This window comes from Mobula birostris, chromosome 12 (assembly GCF_030028105.1).
Source record: "Mobula birostris isolate sMobBir1 chromosome 12, sMobBir1.hap1, whole genome shotgun sequence".
NCBI classification, from domain to species: Eukaryota; Metazoa; Chordata; class Chondrichthyes; order Myliobatiformes; family Myliobatidae; genus Mobula; species Mobula birostris.
In genome coordinates this window covers 76,111,471-76,131,156 of record NC_092381.1, presented here as the reverse complement: position 1 = coordinate 76,131,156, position 19,686 = coordinate 76,111,471, and the positions used below count along the sequence as shown (strand labels likewise).

The 19,686-nt window shown below is 39.3% G+C and overlaps 1 protein-coding gene across 8 annotated transcripts in view; it reads left to right on the top strand.

Annotated features, from left to right (window-relative positions):
• nek7 (NIMA-related kinase 7) overlaps nt 1–19,686 on the top strand; it is a 227,554-nt gene that overhangs the window by 183,367 nt on the left and 24,501 nt on the right. For all 8 annotated transcript variants that reach the window (XM_072274176.1, XM_072274173.1, XM_072274172.1 and 5 more), the window contains 3 exons: nt 1,430–1,538; nt 2,885–2,992; nt 17,735–17,829. In XM_072274176.1, coding sequence (XP_072130277.1) covers nt 1,430–1,538; nt 2,885–2,992; nt 17,735–17,829 — 312 coding nt within the window. The remainder of the gene's footprint in view (nt 1–1,429; nt 1,539–2,884; nt 2,993–17,734; nt 17,830–19,686) is intronic.

Genomic DNA, 19,686 nt, shown 5'->3' with positions numbered 1-19,686 from the left:
GCGAAAATGAAGTCGTCCAGGGACTGAGCGTGAAGCAGTTGCGTGAGATTTTCGCTGTGATTGACAATGCTGCAATGATTGCAGAAAAGTATGACTTTAATTTTGAAAGGGCATGTAGGTTCAGGGCAGGTTTGCAGGATGTTTTGAGTGCTTACAAAGAACTGTATGATCTAAAAATGCGCGAGGCTCAGCAGTCAAGTATACTGTCATTTTTCAAGCCTTGCACATCAGCCACAGCAGACGACGAACCTTGACCTTCGACATCGAGGCAGGCAGGCACAGAAGATGATGACCTGGCTGCCCTATTGGAAATAGACTACAATGAGATGACACCCCAGTCTCCTCTACCTCCCACCACCCCAATTTCCGACGATTCAGCCCAACACACCATCCTGATTCCCGTAAGTGAAACTACACTGTACATACATTATTTCTACATTATATAGGTTGTGTATTTTTGTGTTATTTAGTATGATTTGTTATTTGGTAGGATTTGGCAGCCTCATAGCTTAAAGGTTACTGGAGAGAGTGCTTCTGCCGAGAGCGCCTGTGCCGACACTGCTTCCGCCGAGAGCGCATGCGTGAGATTTTCGCTGCGCTAGACTGTGCTTCAATGATTGCAAAAAGTATTTCTACTTTATATGGGCTGTGTATTTTTGTGTTATTTAGTACGATTTGTTATTTGGTACAATTTGGCAGCCTTATAGCTTAAAGGTTACTGGAGAGAGTGCTTCTGCCGAGAGCGCATATGTGAGATTTTCGCTGCGCTAGACGGTACTCCAATGATTGCAAAAAGTATTTCTACTTTATATAGGCTGTGTATTTATCATATCATTCCTGCTTTTACTATATGTTACTGTTAGTTTAGGTTTTATGTGTTATTTGGCATGATTTGGTAGGTTATTTTTTGGGTCTGGAAACGCTCAAAAATTTTTCCCATATGAATAAATGGTAATTGCTTCTTCACTTTACAACTTTTCGGCTAACGAACCGTTTCATTGGAATGCTCTACCTTCGGGTGGCGGGGGAAACCTGTAATTGCTGACATTTCCAGCAGTGCCCATTATCATGAAAAGATAATATAAAATTTATATAAAAAAGCCTTTGTCAAGGTTTGTCAGGGTACCAGGCTTGGAGAACAAAGATGAGTGATATTCTGATTCAAACCTGTTCACCATTTGCAGATCCTTACATCTTGCAGGGCATCTCCCTGTTGAAGAGAGAGATTACCCAGCTATTAGCATCTGAAAATGCTAATCATTGACAGCATACAAGTCCAATACAACCTGGTCCCTTGTCAATCGGTTTTTATTTCCAGTAGAAACTTTGTTCCCAACAAGAAATTTTCTCGATAATATCATGCCAGTTATTTGTATGATCTGTAGTCTTAATAGCTTAGCATTTATAATTCTGTTTAATATTTTTATAGCATTTTAAGAAACAGAAGCGGTTGATTCCAGAAAGAACAATTTGGAAATACTTTGTTCAACTCTGCAGTGCCTTGGAACACATGCATTCTCGGCGTGTCATGCATAGAGGTAACATATATATGTAATAGTAGATAGTACTTCATATTAATAAACTGTTGCACTGTCATAGATTGGAATTGTATTGTTGAAATGGTACCTCCTTACCTACTATTCCACGAGCCTCCACATCCAGCACGTTATTCTGCTTAACTTCTGCCATCTTCAATGGGATCCCACCATGGTAACTCACCAGTGACTAATAAAAAGTGCAAGAATCTCTGTTAGGGCCCAAGCTTTCTCGTTCCTTGCTGCCAGTGGTACCCTATGAAAGATTTCATCTGACACTGAGTATTTATCAACTTTTATGTTTTACCTGATATCCAATATCCAACAGGTGCCACACACAAGGCTTCTAAACAAGATAAGATCCTATGGTATTACAGGGAAGATACTAGCATGGACAGAAGATTGGCTAATCAGCAGAAGGCAAAGAGTGGGGATAAAGGGACCTTTTTGTTTAGCTGCAGATGGTATTCCTCAGGGGTCAGTGTTGCGTATGCTACATTTCAAGTAATATGTTAATGATCGGGATGATGGAATTGACGGCTTTGTGGTCAAGTTTGTGGATGATACAAAGATGGATGGAGAGGCAGGTAGTGTTCAGGAAGCAGGGAATCACCAGAAGGACTCAGACAGATTGGGAAAATGGGCAAAAAAATGGCAAATGGAATACAGTGTTGAGGAGTGTATGTTGAAGGAATAAAGGCATAGACTATGTTCTGAATGGGTAGTGAATTCAGAAATTGGAGACTTGGGAGTCCTTGTTTTGGATTCCCTAAAGATTAACTTGCAGGTTGAGTCAGTGGTAAGGAAGGCAAATTCAGTGTTAGCATTTACTCCAAGAGGACCAGAATATAAAAAGAAAGATGTAATGCTGAGACTTTATAAGGCGTTGGTCAGACCGCATTTGGACTATTGTGAGCTGTTTTGAGCTCCATATGTGCTAGATTTGGAGAGAGTCAAGAAGAGTTTAAAGAGAATGATCCCGGGAATGAACATGTGAAAGTATGAGGAGCATTTGATGGCTCTTTGCCTGTACTTGATAGGGTTCAGAAGAATGGGGAAATCTCGATGAAACTTACTGGATATTGAAAGGTCTAGGTAGAGTGGCTGTGGGTGGGGAATTCATTGCCACAGATAGCTGTGGAGTCCAGCTCATTAGGTATATTTAGTGTTTAGGTTGTTGATTAGTGAGGGCATCAAAAAGGGAAAAAAAACATTTTTCTTTCTGTGAAAGCTGGGTTTCAATCATTGCCATCCTAAAGTAATTCCTGATGTACAATAGTAAGTAATATGTCTATACTTCTATCATCATAGTTTAAAGTATTCATGCTATTACTTGTGTTCTCTTTCAGATATAAAACCAGCTAATGTGTTCATTACAGCAACTGGAGTAGTAAAGCTGGGAGACCTTGGATTGGGCAGATTTTTTAGTTCGAAAACTACAGCAGCACATTCTTTAGGTGAGCAATCCTGCACAACACGAATCCATCTAATTACAGAAGTGGGATGTATTTCATTAAGAGTGTGAACGAAACCATGTGTCTGTTGTAAACATGTAAGCAGTAAAAGGCAAGCTCCCCAACCACTATCAGGTTATCTATTTCATCGTGCATTTAGGGGGTTTCCTGTTTCTTTGACCTTTGCCATTACACAGGGCATGTCTGGAAGTAACAAGTCCAATCTTGCTACTGATACAAAACCCTGATTACACAACTGTGTAATAAAGACCAAAGAGTTTATGATGAATAGACTGCTTTCAGGCTACACACTGGGTGACCCATTGATCTTTCCAGAGGTTTATAATGCAGAAAGCCTTGAAAAATCAGACAGCTTTTTTTATTGCATAATTGCCTTATTTTTCAGAGAGAGTTTTCAGGATGCAGTTTAACTGGCAATTTAATATTTTGTTTTTTTGACTAAAAATTTACATCAAGGAACTCGGAGATAGCTACGCTATTGATTAAAAGTGGAGCTCACAAACAGCTTTCTGCAGTACTGATCCACATGGGAATTGAGTCATGTAGTATGTTGGATCACTTGGACCTCATAACACCATTTTAGAGATCCTGGTTCTCAAAGTGCCCTTTTATTTGAATGAAAATTTTCGTTGTATGTAAGTGTATCACTGGTTTTTCTCATAAAGCTGTGGATTTTGAACTGGATAACTGCAATACCAGTTAGACATGGTTTTCTACAATTGCTTTGAAAATGAGATGCTTCGGAGTTCCCATTAAAATCCCTAGTCAAGTGAACAGAAAGGTCTCTGGTAACTACAACTAGGAGAATTACCATCAATGTTCCCTTTAATTTTTTTTTACAGCGGTGTGGACCAACCATTGCTCTGAGAAGGAAATTTTTACCAGGCCTGAAAACGGCATGACACTTAAAATATTTTTTTTTGTAATATGCATACTATGAATATTTGGAATGAAAATTGAAAAATCGCATACTTTTGATTTTATTTATTAATTGAAGGGTATAATGCAATACAGTACAACAAAGACAATCTTCCATGTGTCGTAGACGTTTTCTAGCTGTGTCTAATTCCAGCTGCACGGCAACAAAGACTATCTGCACGGGAGCATTTTGGTTGATGCACAGTCACATACTTGAGCAGCTTAGAAGGAATAGTGATCACCATCTTCCAGGGTCTCTTTGAAGGTCCAAAGTTTGATTTTTTTTTAGTATTGGCTTAGAAATCCAAACCATTTCCTTTGGTGCTACAGTCTTATAGGTCCAAGAATCAGGATTTGTTCCTGACTCTGCTGCGGTCAGAGTTTGCACATTCTCTATGTGATTGTTGAAGCTCTGGTTTCTCCCACCTTGCAAATATGTGCTGATAAGTTAATTGCCTACTGTAAATTAGCAAATAGTGTAGCTAAGTGGCAAAAAGAATTAAAGGGGCTTTGATGGTCATGTGAAAGCGAGAATATAGGACCATAGGGTAAACTGGAATAGAAATTGATGGGATTGCTTTACAGGGAGGCAGCATGGACCAGTAGAAGGCCTCATGATGTGAAAATTAAGAATATGCCAGTTAATATACCCACTTCATTGAGCTGGGTTTGGTTTTCCTGAAAGAATCAACCAATCAGTTGCACTCTTCTCTTTCTCAATAAGCTTGCAAAAGGTAAGTATTTAGTGGATAGTTATAATACTTATAATAACAATTTAAAAAGATCTTTCAAGGGGAACGAACTAACATATTGAGAGAATTGCAGGGTGCACTTAATAAACTTGCTACAGATTCCAGTATCTACAGTCACTTGTCTTTGAAAAATTTGCGGCTGAATCTTGAACCAGATCAACTAAATTGTGGAAAAGAAATTATCAATAGCAGTAATTTTCAAAAGGCATTCAGCAATTCAGCACATTCATTTCAGATTGAGGGGGGCAGGAGTCTAGGGTGATAAACGTCATGACCTATGTAAATCTTTTATATGGTTGTTAAATTGTTTTATTTTTCCTCATAATAGTTTTACCTTGTGGCTCCTGTTGAGAGCTTGCTGCTATCCTTCCTCAGACAATATTCTTCAATGAGATTTGTGCACTGAATGCTACATTAGCTCACAGTGTGATAGCCCAGATGGAGGGGCTACTGTGCTGCATCTTGTACCTATAGTGGGGAGGTGCTGCTCCAACCATCACATTGATCCAATCATGAGACTGGGGTATATTAAACAGGCAACTCTCCCTCACTGGTATGGTATGCTTAATCCCTTAAAATCTCTGCAGGAAATCCACCACACTAACCTTCTTTCCTCCATTCTCTGCTCGCTGATTCAGACACTGCAGACATTACACGAATCACCTTGTCCTGAAGCTGTGATCTGTGGGTACCATCACTTTCTCCATTTTTTGTTCTTGGAAGGTGTCTCGAAGACAATCAATACAGGTGAGAGAGTGAGTGGAATCAGTGTTTGAGTGCGCAAGGCAGCACTCAACACTAAAAGTGGTGGTACAGGCCTAATTATGATGTCTGCTGATCATTGTGCAAGATCTATATGGCAAATCTTGGGGGAAGTTTCTGAGGCTATTCTTGTTTAATGATCCCAGGGAATTACATTAATAGAAGTAGCTAGATAAAAATAAAAATTTACACTAATTACAATCTCAAAGATAATTTCTTCTTTGACTATGCCTCAGTAAACACTGTCTGCAAATACCCTCGTCCTCCCCCGCCCCCCCCCCAACAGACACACACCCTATTCCAGCCCTTCTTTTATTTCTAAAACAATCACTGTGTAACAATTTTCTCCAGGTTAGGAATTTTAGTTTGGGTGGTGTTTTACCCCATTTCTTCGCTCTAAACTGCTATTCTCTGACTTCCAATCATAAATGTATGGAACCAAAATAAACTAGAAACCAGATCTGAAAGATTCCAGAACACCTTCTGTCATTAGCTGGAAACTCAATGCTGATTTAAACCGACAAACCTTTCTGATCCCTTATACATGAATTTACAGTGTAATAAAAAATTCCTTTGGATTCCCTCTGACCTGGTCTTTCCCGATCTTTAACTTGGACTCGTACATAAAAAATGTATTTTATGTATTATATTTTATTGTATTGCTGCCACAAAAGAAAATCATATTTCATGACATATGTGAGTAATGCTAAGTTTAATTCTGATATAGATCTGTATTGTGTACTTAGAGTGGGAAGGGGGCAGGAAAAGGGGAATTATGGTTTGGAAAAGGGGAAGAGAGAGGGGAAACACCAGAGAGACATTCTGTAATGATCAACAAACCAATTGTTTGGAAACAAGTGACCTTGCCTGGTGTCTCGGGTCTAGGTGTGTTTGCACTTGCGTCACCCCATGCCTCTGTCACTTCTCTGTCACAGCTAATGTATTTTAAAGATCTATTTTGAGAACAGTTCTAAAAGTTATTAAAAGCAATTATAAATCCTTGACTCTTACTTTTATATATGGCATAGCAGTCAATAGCTGCATTCACTTATTCGTTGCATTACAGGTTGACACAATGTCTGTTTCAGTGGTCTGGTTTAGTACAGAGAATGGAATGATGCAAGTCTTTAAGAGTTATGTTGACAGAATTTCTGTCACTTAACTGCTTCCAAGCTCTGCTAGGAGCACCTTCATCTTGTAATCTAAACATTTTTATATAACTTCAGTTTAGAATTTATCAAAACCCTGCTTTGCTTTGTAACAGAAGACACTACTGCTAATTGAAAATGTAATCTGTGTTACCACTAAATGAATGCCATCTGTGGGCAATTCTTAACAGAAGTAGAATCAACAAACATATCAGGCAATTTCCACGAGGAAGCAAAGTCTCCTAAGTTAACACTCTTGGAAAAAGGTTGCTTCAGAAAGATGACACAGTGTAGTTAGATACGTAGTGACAATTAACAAATGGTGCACATGATTGAAGCCATAATTTTAAAATTAATTGGAACTAAATTGGCAGGACTATTATCTTTATTAAATACTTCTGTTCAGATAGAATATAGTAGAACTTTATCGTCATTGCTCAAGACAATGAGATTGTGGTGCAACTCCAATCCACGCAAAAACAGATAGTACGACTTAATTATAAAAAAATCCTCCACTTACGTGCAGCAAGTGGCTTCGGTAGTCCACAACACTCAAACACCATTGGCAATCTGGGGTGCAGCACTATTCAACTGCACAACGGCTCTCACGATTAAGTTGTTTTTCATTCTTACTGCCTTGGCTAAGATGTTTTTGTATCTCCTACCAGATGGCGAGAGATTACCAGGCAGTGTTCAGGATGGGGTGGGTCTTTAATGATGTTGTGAGCATGACGTAGGCATCAAGAGTTGTAGATTGTCTGGTAGTTGGTCCAGTAGTTGATTCCTAAAGATGTGCTGAGCTATTCTGAGCCTATTGGAGTGCTTTCTGATCTGTCTTGCTGCAGCTAGAGTACCATACTGTCATTCCGTATGTTAGTATGCTCTATCACACATCGATAGAAGTTGGCCAGCAATCTTTTACAATTAGCCATTCTTTTGGGCATGAGTAGAGTACATTTTTTCAGATGTTTGACTTGAAGATCCATTTCATTTCAGTCACTTTTTGTTTTATAAAGGACAAGATTAGTTGCTTTGTCTTCCAAAGGTTTGCACTCTGCTCTTCAGGAAGAACTGTTAAACTGCAGAATCATACTAATGCATTTCCCTAACTATACTGCAATGTGTTTATCCCATTTTAAGTTTGCGCCAATTCACAGCCACAATTGTTTCCATATTTCTGGAAGTAAGGAAGTTTCATCCTAACAGTATATATTCAGTCAGTACATCAATGGGGCAGGATATGCTCTCTGGTACCAGACATTTCAACCCTGAAAAAAAGATACCGTCTACTTACCATATCTGTGCCACAAATAAATTAACAAATAATAAGTTGCATTTGCAACACAAGTTTAAAAAGTAAACAGTATAACAAGCACAAGAAATGCAGATGCTGGAAATCCAAGCAGCACACACAAAATGCTGGAAGAACTCAGCGGGCCATGCAGTATCAATGGAAAAGAGAAAACAGTCAACATCTCAGGTCAAGACCTTTCATCAGCTGGAAAAATAGATGAGAAGTCACAGTAAGCCAAAAAAGTGGGATCGCCCAGTGGCTACCAATTTCAATTCTTCTTCCCCATTCCCATTCCGATATGTCAGTCCATGGCCTCCTACTGCCGTGATGAGGCCACACTCAGGCTGGAAGAGCAACACCTTGTATTCTGTTTGGGTAGCCTCCAATCTGATGGCATGAATATCGATTTCTCGAACTTCCAGTAGTTGACACCCCTCCTCACCATTCCCCATTCCTATTTCCCTCTCTCACCTTGTCTCCTTACCTGCCCATGACCTCTCTCTGCTGCTCCACCCCTTTCCTTTCTTCCATGGTCTTCTACCTTCTCCTGTCAGATCCCCCCTTCTCCAGCCCCTTATCTCTTTCACCAATCAACTTCCCAGCTCTTTTATTTCATCCCTCCCCCTCTCTCGGTTTCACCTATTACCTACCACCTTGTAATTCTTCCTCCCCTCCCCCTCACCACCTTCCTTTGACTTTGCATATTTTTTTTCTAGTTCTGATAAAGGATCTCAGCCCAAAATGTAAACAGGATAATGCTACTGGCACTTGATACATGATGAGACCTGGGTGTTGGCAATGAGTTCAGTAGTCTTACAGCCAGGCGGAAGAAGCTAATTGCCATTCTAAGAGTTCTTGTCCTAATGCTGTGGTACCTCCTGCTTGATGGTAGGTGGTCAAAGAGATTGTTGGACGATTGGGAGGGATCACTGACAATGCTAAGGGACCTGCGTACACGGCACTCCTGATAAATATCGGGGAGGAGAAGATGGTGCAACGCACCGCGTGCGGCGGCTCCGAAAGATATTGTATTTGTGAACTAGGATGCCATGCACAATCCTGATTTGATGGAGACAGCTGTGAGAAGCACGGAGGAACATCTGGAGAAACTTCTGAAATGCCTGCTTCACTGCCGCTGCTACTGTGCGATCAAGAATCTCCGGAGGGGAAGGCCCCAAATCCTCGGCTTTGCCTATTGCCTGTTTCCGGGGCCGGGGTCGAAGCGCTCGGCAGAGATGGTGCTCGGTGTTGGAGGGCTGGTCGGAGGCTCGAAGTTTTCGGACGGAGTCGGAGTCGGACTGTGGTCGGGTGCTTTCAGGATGCTGCATCGGCAAGTTTGCGGCGCTAGAAGCTCATGGCAGGGAGAGTTTCTCCTCTCAACCGTCTGCGTGAGATGATGGGACTTTCAAGAGACTTTGAGACTTTTTACCGTGCCCATGGTCTGTTTTTCTATCAAGTTACGGTATTGCTTGCACTGTTGCAACTATATGTTATAATTATGTGGTTTTTGTCAGTTTTTTTAGTCTTGGTTTGTCTTGTGTTTCTGTGATAGCATTCTGGAGGAACAAATTGTATTATTTCTTAATACATGCATTACTAAATGACAATAAAAGAGGACTGTGTGTCCTCATAATCTAATCTAATATCTCTGATGGATGGAAGAGAGACCTTGACAATCCTCTCAGCAGTCCTCACAATCCTTTTGTAGGGACTTGCAGTCAGATGCCTTATAATTTTCATACCAGATAGTGATGCAGCTGGTCAGGACATTCTCCATGGTGCTTTTGTAAAAATTGGTTAGAATGAAGGGTTAGTGGGAGGGGGGAGGGTAGCCTCACTCACCTCAATCTCCTCAGGAGGTGAAGACACTGCTGTGCTTTCCTAACCAAAAAGGCGCTGTTGAGGGACAAGGTGAGATTGGCCATTATGTGCACTCCTAGAAATTTGGTGCTCTTAATTCTCACCATGTACAGTGAGGAGTGGTCAGTCTGAAACTTCCTAAAGTCTACAGTCATCTCTTTGGTCTTATCCACATTGAGACTTAAGATGTGGTTGCACCATTCTATCAGCTGCTCCATCCCTCTCTGTACGCCATCTTGTTATTGATGAGGCCAACCACTGTTGCATCATCAGCAAACTTAATGATTTGGTTTGAACTGGATCTTCAGTTGAATTGGATTTGGCTGGGTTAAACTCTATCTGCCACTTCTCTGCCCACATCTGCAACTGATCTATATCCCGCTTTATTCCTTGCCGGTTTTCTGCACAATCCACAACACCACTAATCTTCGTATCATCTGCAAACATAATAACCCACTCATCTACATATTCATTCAGCTCATTTATATACATCAAAAACAGCAGAGATCCCAGTATAGATCCTTGGAGGACACCACTAATCACAGCCCTCCAGCTAGAGTAAGTCCCTTCAATCACTATACTCTGTCTTCTATGGGCAAGTCAGTTCTGAATCCAAACAGCCAATTCACCGTGGATCCCATACACCTTAATCTTCTGGATTAGACTCCCATGAGGGACCTTGTCAAAGGCCTGACTAAAGTCCATTTAAACAACATCCAGAGCTCTGCCTACATCACTCACCCTTGTTGTCTATTCAAATAACCCTATCAAGTTAGTAAGACGTGACTTGCAGTGCATAAAGCCATGCTGTCTCTCTAACTAAGCCATGGTTTTCCAAAAGCTCATAAACCCTATTCCTAAGAATTCTCTTCAGTAACTTCTCTACCACTGATGTAAGACTCACCGATCTACAGTTTCCAGGATTATCCTTGGCTCCCTTCTTGAATAATGGAATATTATTGGCTATTGTCATATTATTCGTGAGCACTAAGAGTGCAATTCTCTGAAACTGAGTTACTTTTTCAGTTACAGATAAAGAGTAGCTATTGAAATACAAACCCCATTTCCAGAAAAGTTGGGATATTTTCCAAAACGCAATAAAAACAAAAATCTGTGATATGTTAATTCACATGAACCTTTATTTAACTGACAAAAGTACAAAGAAAAGATTTTCAATAGCTTTACTGACCAACTTAATTGTATTTTGTAAATATACACAATTTAGAATTTGATGGCTGCGACACACTCAACAAACGTTGGGACAGAGTTAAAATAAGATTGAAAAGTGCACAGAATATTCAAGTAACACCGGTTTGGGAGACTCCACATTAAGCAGGCTAATTGGTAGCAGGTGAGGTATCATGACTGGGTATAAAAGTAACGTCCATCAAAGGCTCAGTCTTTACAAGCAAGGATGGGTCGTGGCTCACCCCTTTGTGCCAAAATTCGTGAGGGAATTGTTAGTCAGTTCAAAAGGAACATTTCTCAACGCAAGATTGCAGTGAATTTAGGTCTCTCAACATCTACAGTACATAATATTGTGAAAAGATTCAGAGAATTCAGAGACATCTCAGTGCATAAAGGGCAAGGTCGGAAACCACTGTTGAATGCGCGTGATCTTCGAGCCCTCAGGCAGCACTGCCTAAGAAACCGTCATGCTACTGTGACAATTATAGCCAGCTGGGCTCGGGAGTACTTTGGAAAACCATTGTCACTCAACACAGTCCGTCGCTGCATCCAGAAATGCAACTTGAAACTGTATTACACAAGGAGGAAGCCATATATAAACTCTATGCAGAAACGCCGGCGAGTTCTCTGGGCCCGAGCTCATCTCAGATGGACCGAAAGACTGTGGAACCATGTGCTGTGGTCAGATGAGTCCACATTTCAGCTAGTTTTAGGAAAAAACGGGCATCGAGTTCTCTGTGCCAAAGATGAAAACGACCATCCAGATTGTTATCAGCGAACGGTGCAAAAGCCAGCATCTGTGATGGTATGGGGGTGCATCAGTGCCCACGACATGGATGAGTTGCATGTATGTGAAGGTACCATTGACTCTGAGGCGTATATTAGGACTTTAGAGAGACATATGTTGCCATCAAGGCGACGTCTCTTCCTGGGACGTCCATGCTTGTTTCAGCAGGACAATGCCAGACCACATTCTGTACGGGCTATAACAGCATGGCTTTGTAGACACAGAGTGCGTGTGCTTGACTGGCCTGTTGCCAGTCCAGATCTATCTCCTATTGAAAATGTATGGCGCATCATGAAGAGGAGAATCAGACAACGGAGACCACGGACTGTTAAGCAGCTGAAATCTTATATCAAGCAAGAATGGACAAAATTTCCAATTGCAAATTTACTACAATTAGTATCCTCAGTTCCAAAACGATTAAAAAGTGTTATTAAAAGGAAAGGTGATGTAGCACAATGGTAAACATGCCTCTGTCCCAACTTTTGTTGAGTGTGTTGCAGCAATCAAATTCTAAATTTGTGTATGTTTACAAAATACAATTAAGTTGGTCAGTACAACTATTGAAAATCTTTTCTTTGTACTTTTGTCAGTTAAATAAAGGTTCACATGAATTAACATATCACAGATTTTTGATTTTATTGCATTTTGTAAAATATCCCAACTTTTCTGGAAATGGGGTTTGTACTTCTGCAACTTAGAACAAGAGAGGCAAATTCTGAGGGGCAAGTTTTGCACTGTAAGGTGGTGATTATATGGAATGAGCTGCCAGAGGAAGTATTAGAGGGAGATGCAATTGGTGGTTAAAAGATATTTGAACAGGTACTTGGGTAGGACAAGAATAGAGGGTGACAGGCCTAAAGTAGGCAAGTGTGCTTAGTGCCGATAGGGGTCACTATCAGTATGGATGAGTTGTGCTGAAACGTCTGTTACAAGTTGTAAAACTCTGTGATGCTGTGACTGAGACATTGTGTAATCTAACGATAAAGGTAATACAGTTACGAGAAAAAGTTTGTGAATCCTTTGCAATTACCTGGTTTTCTACATTAATTACTCATAATATGTGGTCTGATCTTCATCCAAGTCACAATAATAGACAAACACAATCTCCGAAACAAATAACACAAACAATTGTACTTTTCATGTCTGTAGTGAACACATTGTTTAATCATTCACAATCCAGGCTAGAAAACGTATGTGAACCCTTGTATTTAATAACTGGTAGAACCTCCATCATACGTTTCCTGTATCTGCTGATCAGACTTGCACAACGGCAAGGAGGAATTTTAGATTATTCCTCCATACAAAACTATTACAGTTCATCAATATTCTGGGACACCTTGCATGAACAGCCTTCTTCAAGGTCATGCCACAGCATCTCAATTGGGTTAAGCTCTGGATTCTGACTTGGCCATTCCAAACCACAAAGTTTCTTCTTTTTAAACCATTCTGTTGTTGATTTACTCTTGTATTTCACTCTTGTGTTTCAAATCATAGTCTGATTGCATCATTCAATTTTATTTAGCTTCAGGTAATGGACTGCTACCCTGACATTCTGCTGTAAAATGTCTTGATACAATTTTCAGTTCTTTTTCACCTCCTTCAGCATTGCACGTTGTGCTCTTCGTTTGATTTTTGCAGGATACTCACTCCTAGAGAGAGTAGCAACAGTACCGAATTTCTTTGTAGACAATTTCTCTTTCTGTGGACTGGTGAACTCTGAAGTCTTTAGAAATGCTCTGGTAGCCATTTCCAGCTTCATGCATCTCTATAATTCTTCTAAGGTCCTCTGAAAGTGGTTTTGATCGAGGCATAGTGCACGTAAACAGATGTGAGCTGCCTTAATGACTATCGCCCAGTAGCACTCACATCTACGGTGATGAAATGCTTTTGAGAGGTTGATCATGACTAGATTGAACTCTTGCCTCAACAACGACCTGGTCCCATTGCAATTTGCCTGTCGCTACAATAAGTTAACGGCAGATGCAATCTCAATGGCTCTTCACACTGCTGTAGACCACCTGGACAACACAAACGCCTATGTCAGGATGCTGTTCATCGACTATAGCTCAGCATTTAATACCATCAGTCCTACAATCCTGATTGAGAAGTTGCAGAACCTGGGCCTCACTACCTCCCTCTGCAATTGGATCCTTGACTTCCTAACTGGAAGACTACAATCTGTGCAGATTGGTAATAACATCTCCTTCTCGCTGACGATCAACACTGGTGCACCTCAGGGGTGTGTGCTTTGCCCACTGCTCTACTCTCTCTATACCCATGACTGTGTGGCTAGGCATAGCTGAAATACCATCTATAAATTTGCTGATGATACAACCATTGTTGGTAGAATCTCAGATGGAGACGAGAGGGTGTACATGAGCAAGATATGCCAACTAGTGGAGTGGTGTTGCAGCAAAAACCTGGCACTCAACATCAGTAAAATGAAAGAGCTGAATGTGGACTTCAGGAAGGTTAAGACGAAGGAACACATACCAATCCTCATAGAGGGATAAGTGAATAGAGTGAGCAGTTTCAAGTTCCTGGGCGTCAAGATCTCTGAGGATCTAACCTGGTCTCAACATATTGATGCAGTTATAAAGAAGGCAAGACAGTGGCTATACTTTATTAGGAGTTTGAAGAGATTTGGTGTGTCAACAGATACACTCAAAAACTTCTATGGATGTACCGTGGAGAACATTCTGACAGACTACATCACTGTCTGGTATGGGGTGGTGGGGGGGTGCTACTGCACAGGACTGAAAGATGCTACAGAAGGTTGTAAATTTCGTCGGCTCCATCTTGGGTACTGGCCTACAAAGTACTCAGGACATTTTCAAGGTGCGGTGTCTCAGAAAGGCTGCATACATTATTAAGGATGTCCAGCACCCAGGGATGCCCTTTTCTCATTGTTACTATCAGGATAGGAGGTACAGAAGCCTGAAGGCACATGCTGAGCGATTCAGGAACAGCTTCTTCCCCTCTGCCATCCGTTTCCTAAATGGACGTTGAACCCTTGGACACTACCCCACTTTTTTAATAAATATTATTTCTGGTTTTTGCCCAATTTTTAATCTATTCAATATATGTATACTGCAATTGATTTACTTATTTATTAGTGTTATTATTTTATTTTGTTCTTTTTCTATATTATGTATTGCATTGAACTACTGCTGCTAAGTTTAACAAATTTCATGACACATGCCTGTGATAATAAACCTGATTCTGATTCTGATCTTTCTTGAGAAGGGCAAGGTCTGACTTTGTCATTTTTTATATAGGACAGGGCACCTTTGCAACCCACACATCCAATTTCAACTCATTGATTGGATCTCCTGACTCCATATAGCTCTTGTGAAAGGCATTACCCCAGAGGTTCACATACTGTTTTGAGTGTAGACTGTGATTGTTTAAATGGTGTACTCAGTATTGACAAGAAGAAGTACAATTGTTTGTGTGTTTTTAGTTTAGGCAGACTGTGTTAGTCTATTATGGTGGCTTAGATGAAAATCAGTCCACATTTTATGAGTAATTAATGCAGAAAGCCAGGTAATTGCAAAGGCTTCAGAAACTTTTTTTTCAACTGTATATGATAGTACTGTCATTCATATAATGTTTTTGACTAAATCTTAATACTTATTTGTGAAATTAATCTAAAATTCTAATTGATTGTAGCATAATTTTTCAGATTTATAGAAGAACAGCTTGACTATCTTACATTTCTGAAGCTAGTTTTGAAATTATTTTGACTTTCAATAAGCTGAGAAGCTGCATACTGAAATGTTTTCTCTGCCCCCTGTGGATTCTCATGTGAATTCTCCACATCCACAGGCCTGCATGTTGTTAGCTGCCAATTATTAGTGTCATATTTTATGATAACCAAAAGTGATTATTGTTGATCCTTTGCTGCTTAAATGGGCTAAATGCATTTTATGCATAATAATTGTTTACATATGATTCTGTATCTTTATTACAGGAAAATCATTTCTGTTGCTGGTGCTCCTAAATTACCATGATTTGAAATGTGCAGGAATAAATAACTTTAAAAAAAATAAGCCACTACCACATTACAGTCACACAGATCATGCACGTTTTTTGAAAATGATGGGTATTGTACAGATAGAATTGAGCTAAGTGCTTTCACAGTGAAAGGTCAATGGACAAAGTGAATAACTGGTGATAAATTAGCAACAGTGTGAGGAACCTGACTTTTAGTTAGAAATTAAACTTTAAAGGCAGTGTCATTGAAGAAGGATATTTTGTTTAAAAGCAGCATTGATATGTGCTCAGAATTAGGAATGAAACATTAAATTACTTTGTTAAACTAAGTTAAGTGATTTGAGCTGTCATGACCTCAATCCTACTATTTAAGTATTGTTTCTTTCACCTGTACCCTCTATCCTGTGATTTTATAGTGTTACATGAAGATTTTACAGTATATATACTCTATTTTGTGATTATTTGTTTATCCCACTCTTGATTTTGTTATTTGTAGTCCACAGTTTGCTCTTTAGCAGAAACAAGAAATGGAGATTATTAGATTTTTTAAAACAATGCATTGTCTTGCATCTTTAGTCTGTAGTTGATCTTATTGTGCACTTGCCATATGCACAAGTGCAATGAAAATCTTATAAACAGCATCATCAGAGGCACATAGCATTTCAAAAATAGTATTCACAAGAAACATATTAAATTAAAACTTAAGTTTTACAAGAACAAAAAAGCAAAGTTTGTTTTAGTGCAAAATGGTCTTAGTGTTGTTAAACTGCAGAGATTAGGGTTTTGTCATTTGGTTCAAGAACAGAATGGTTGAAGGGAAGTAGCTGTTCTTGAACTTGGTAGTGTGTGTGGCTTTGGGCTTCTGTACCTCCTACTTGATGGTCGCTGTATAAAGATGCCATGGCTTGGATGACTGGTAACTTTGATAGATGTTGCCTTCTTGATGCAGCACCTTCTATAGATGTTATCAGTGGTGGGAAGCGATGTATCCATTATGTGTTAGGCGGAGTCCATTACTCTCTACAGCTTTTTATGTTCTTGTGCATTCAAGTTGCTTCACCAGAGCATGAAAGAGTGGGATTGTAAAAGGGATTACTACAAAGGTGCTGTTACTTAGGGTGAATAAATATTGCTAAAATATTTTCAACAATTAAATATAAATTTTCTCAGACATGCCTGCAGTTCAGTAAATCTTATTAACAAAGCAGTAGTGTATTGTTACTCAAGTTTGTTTAGCTAGGGAGGAAATGATTTTAAACATTTGAAATCCAAAGTAGGAAAAGATGCAGTAGAAATTATCGCAAATCTTCAGTCTATGCATACCTTCTTCAAATAGCCTTGAATTCCAGTTTAAAGATCATTAAATGCATCATTTTATTACCAGATCAGGCAACCTATATGATGTAGCACATAAACATATAGTTTGATTTCTGTTCTTTTGTGCATTTAAAATGATGACCAAAAATGTACAGTTGGAAAATTGCCTGCTAATAAGAACATTCATCCATTGGTTATTTGTCGTGTTTTATGGTGGAGGCGATCATGGTCTTTCCATGGCCATGATTGTTCTTGGCAAATTTTTCTACAGAAGTGGTTTGCCAGTGTCTTCTCCTGGGCAGTGTCTTTGCAAGACAGGTGACCCCAGCCATCATCAATTCTCTTCAGAGGTTGCCTGTCTGGCATCAGTGGTCACATAACCGAGAATTGTGAGTGCACCAGCTGTTCATGCAGCCATCCACCACCTGGTGAATTTTACCAAGTGAATATGGATCCTGTATTAAACCACAGAAATGTAACCTGTTCTGAATCAAAATTGATGCATCAGAAAAAATAGTAAGAAAGAACACTGTAACAGTTAATTAAATCTATATTTCCATACTGTGTGTATTTTTATATGCTTGGGACACAGAGCAATGTAGCTTTTGCACAAGAAAGTAGATAATTGGAATCACCAAGCTTGAATTAACTTTTTAAGCATTTTATTTTATAGTGTACAAGTAAAACTATTTTCCCTTACAGTGGGTACGCCATACTACATGTCCCCAGAGAGAATACATGAAAATGGATACAACTTCAAATCTGACATCTGGTCACTAGGTTGTCTGTTATATGAGGTAAGCTGATAAAATATAAACACTACAACACGGTGATGGCATTTTCCTGAGATGCAGTAATAATATTGAGAAAGCACTGAAATGAAAGTGTTTTTTCTTCATCTTTTTGGTGATACTCCTGTCCTTCAAAAGTGATTTGTGTATTTATGTTCCATTTTTTTGTTTCTGGAAAACAATATTTTTTAGTTTGTATAATGCAGGTGTTCACTAGAATGATGGTAATGAATAAAATGAAGCTGCAAATTGGACCCTTGAACTTGGTATCCTTCAAAGTGAATGCTGATTATATATTTTTTTAATTCACTTTGTATACTCTGGGTAAGATGTAGTATATGGAAATAATACTTCCTCTGTTCTCTTCAAACAATGTACAATATTTGAGCAGAAAATCCTACAAACATAGTAGATTCGGCCCAGTACATCACAGGTAAAACTCTCCCAACCATTGAACACACCTGCATGAAACATTGCCATAGAAAAATAGCGTCCATCGTCAAAGATCCTCACCACCCAGGCCATGCTCTTTTCTCGTTGCTGCCATCAGGTAGAAGGTACAGGAGGCTCAGTATTTGTATCACCAGGTTCAAGAACAGTTACTACCCCTCAACAATCAGGCTCCTGAACAACCTACACTTGTTCTACTTCTGGTGTTCTGACAACTGATGGTCTCACTTTAAGGACTCTTTACCTTGTTATTTTATTTATTGCTATTTACTTACCTACTTTTGGACAGCTTGCTTGCAGTTTACAATTCTTGATGTTTTCAGTTTAAAGTTACTGTTCTATAGATTTGCTAAGTATACCTGCAGAGAAAGAATCTTAGGGTTGTATGTGGTGACATGTATGTACTCTAATAATAAATTTTACTTTGAATTTTGAACTTAAATAACCTTTCTTAATTTTTAGCGTTTGACACTTGTAAATTTCAATAGAGGTACTACCTTACAGCACCACAGACCACGGCTGCTGAATATGTGGAGTTTGCACATTTACTCCGGGAGCTCTAGTTTCTCAAAGATATGCAGGTTACTAGGTTAATTGACCACATTACCCTGAGTGTCTAGGTAAGTGATAGAATCTGGCAGGAGTTGATCCAGGAAAGAGAATTTTTTAAAGTTGATTAATTTTGTATTAGTGCAACAGGGTGATTGATGGTGTGGACTCAATGGGCTGAAGAGACTTTTCCTGTGCAGTATCTTTCTGGGATTCTGTTGGTACAGATTCTAGCAGTTTCTGGAATGAGATACTTCATCCTCAGGTAAAATTAAATTTTGGAAAATAGCTCTGCTGAAGGCCTTTTCTTTTGTTCCTTATTATTCTGGCCCAAATTCCAATCGATATCTGGTAACTTCCTCCCTTCAGTCATTGGGTTTGGTAAAGCACTTTGAAGGTTTACAACAGTGCCATGTTATGTAAATAGATTATCGGAAGAAAAATAAAACTTATATTTTACTACATTAAAGTTAAAATAGAATGCAGAACACATATCATTTTGCTAAGAGTTAAGAACTTCACCTCTTGTATCTCGCAAGATCTTGCCAAAACCACTTTTGAATGTACCCTCAGGGTCAATACAACCTGAAGTTTTTGACTTTATCTATAAAGTGGATGTTAATGCAGGATTCTACATAGGGTGTTGTAACTCTGATTCCAATACTCACTGAAATCTCATTAAACCCTCTTCTACTAGTCCCATAGCTAAATAATAAATGTGTTTAGATTTTGTGAGATGGAGTGTAAACTATAAACTACATTCAACAAAGTCCAATTTATGTATGCATTTATAAATGATCATTAAACCCCTCTTGAGGCTTGATGGAAAATTTACCAGGTGAATATGGATTCTATATTAACCCA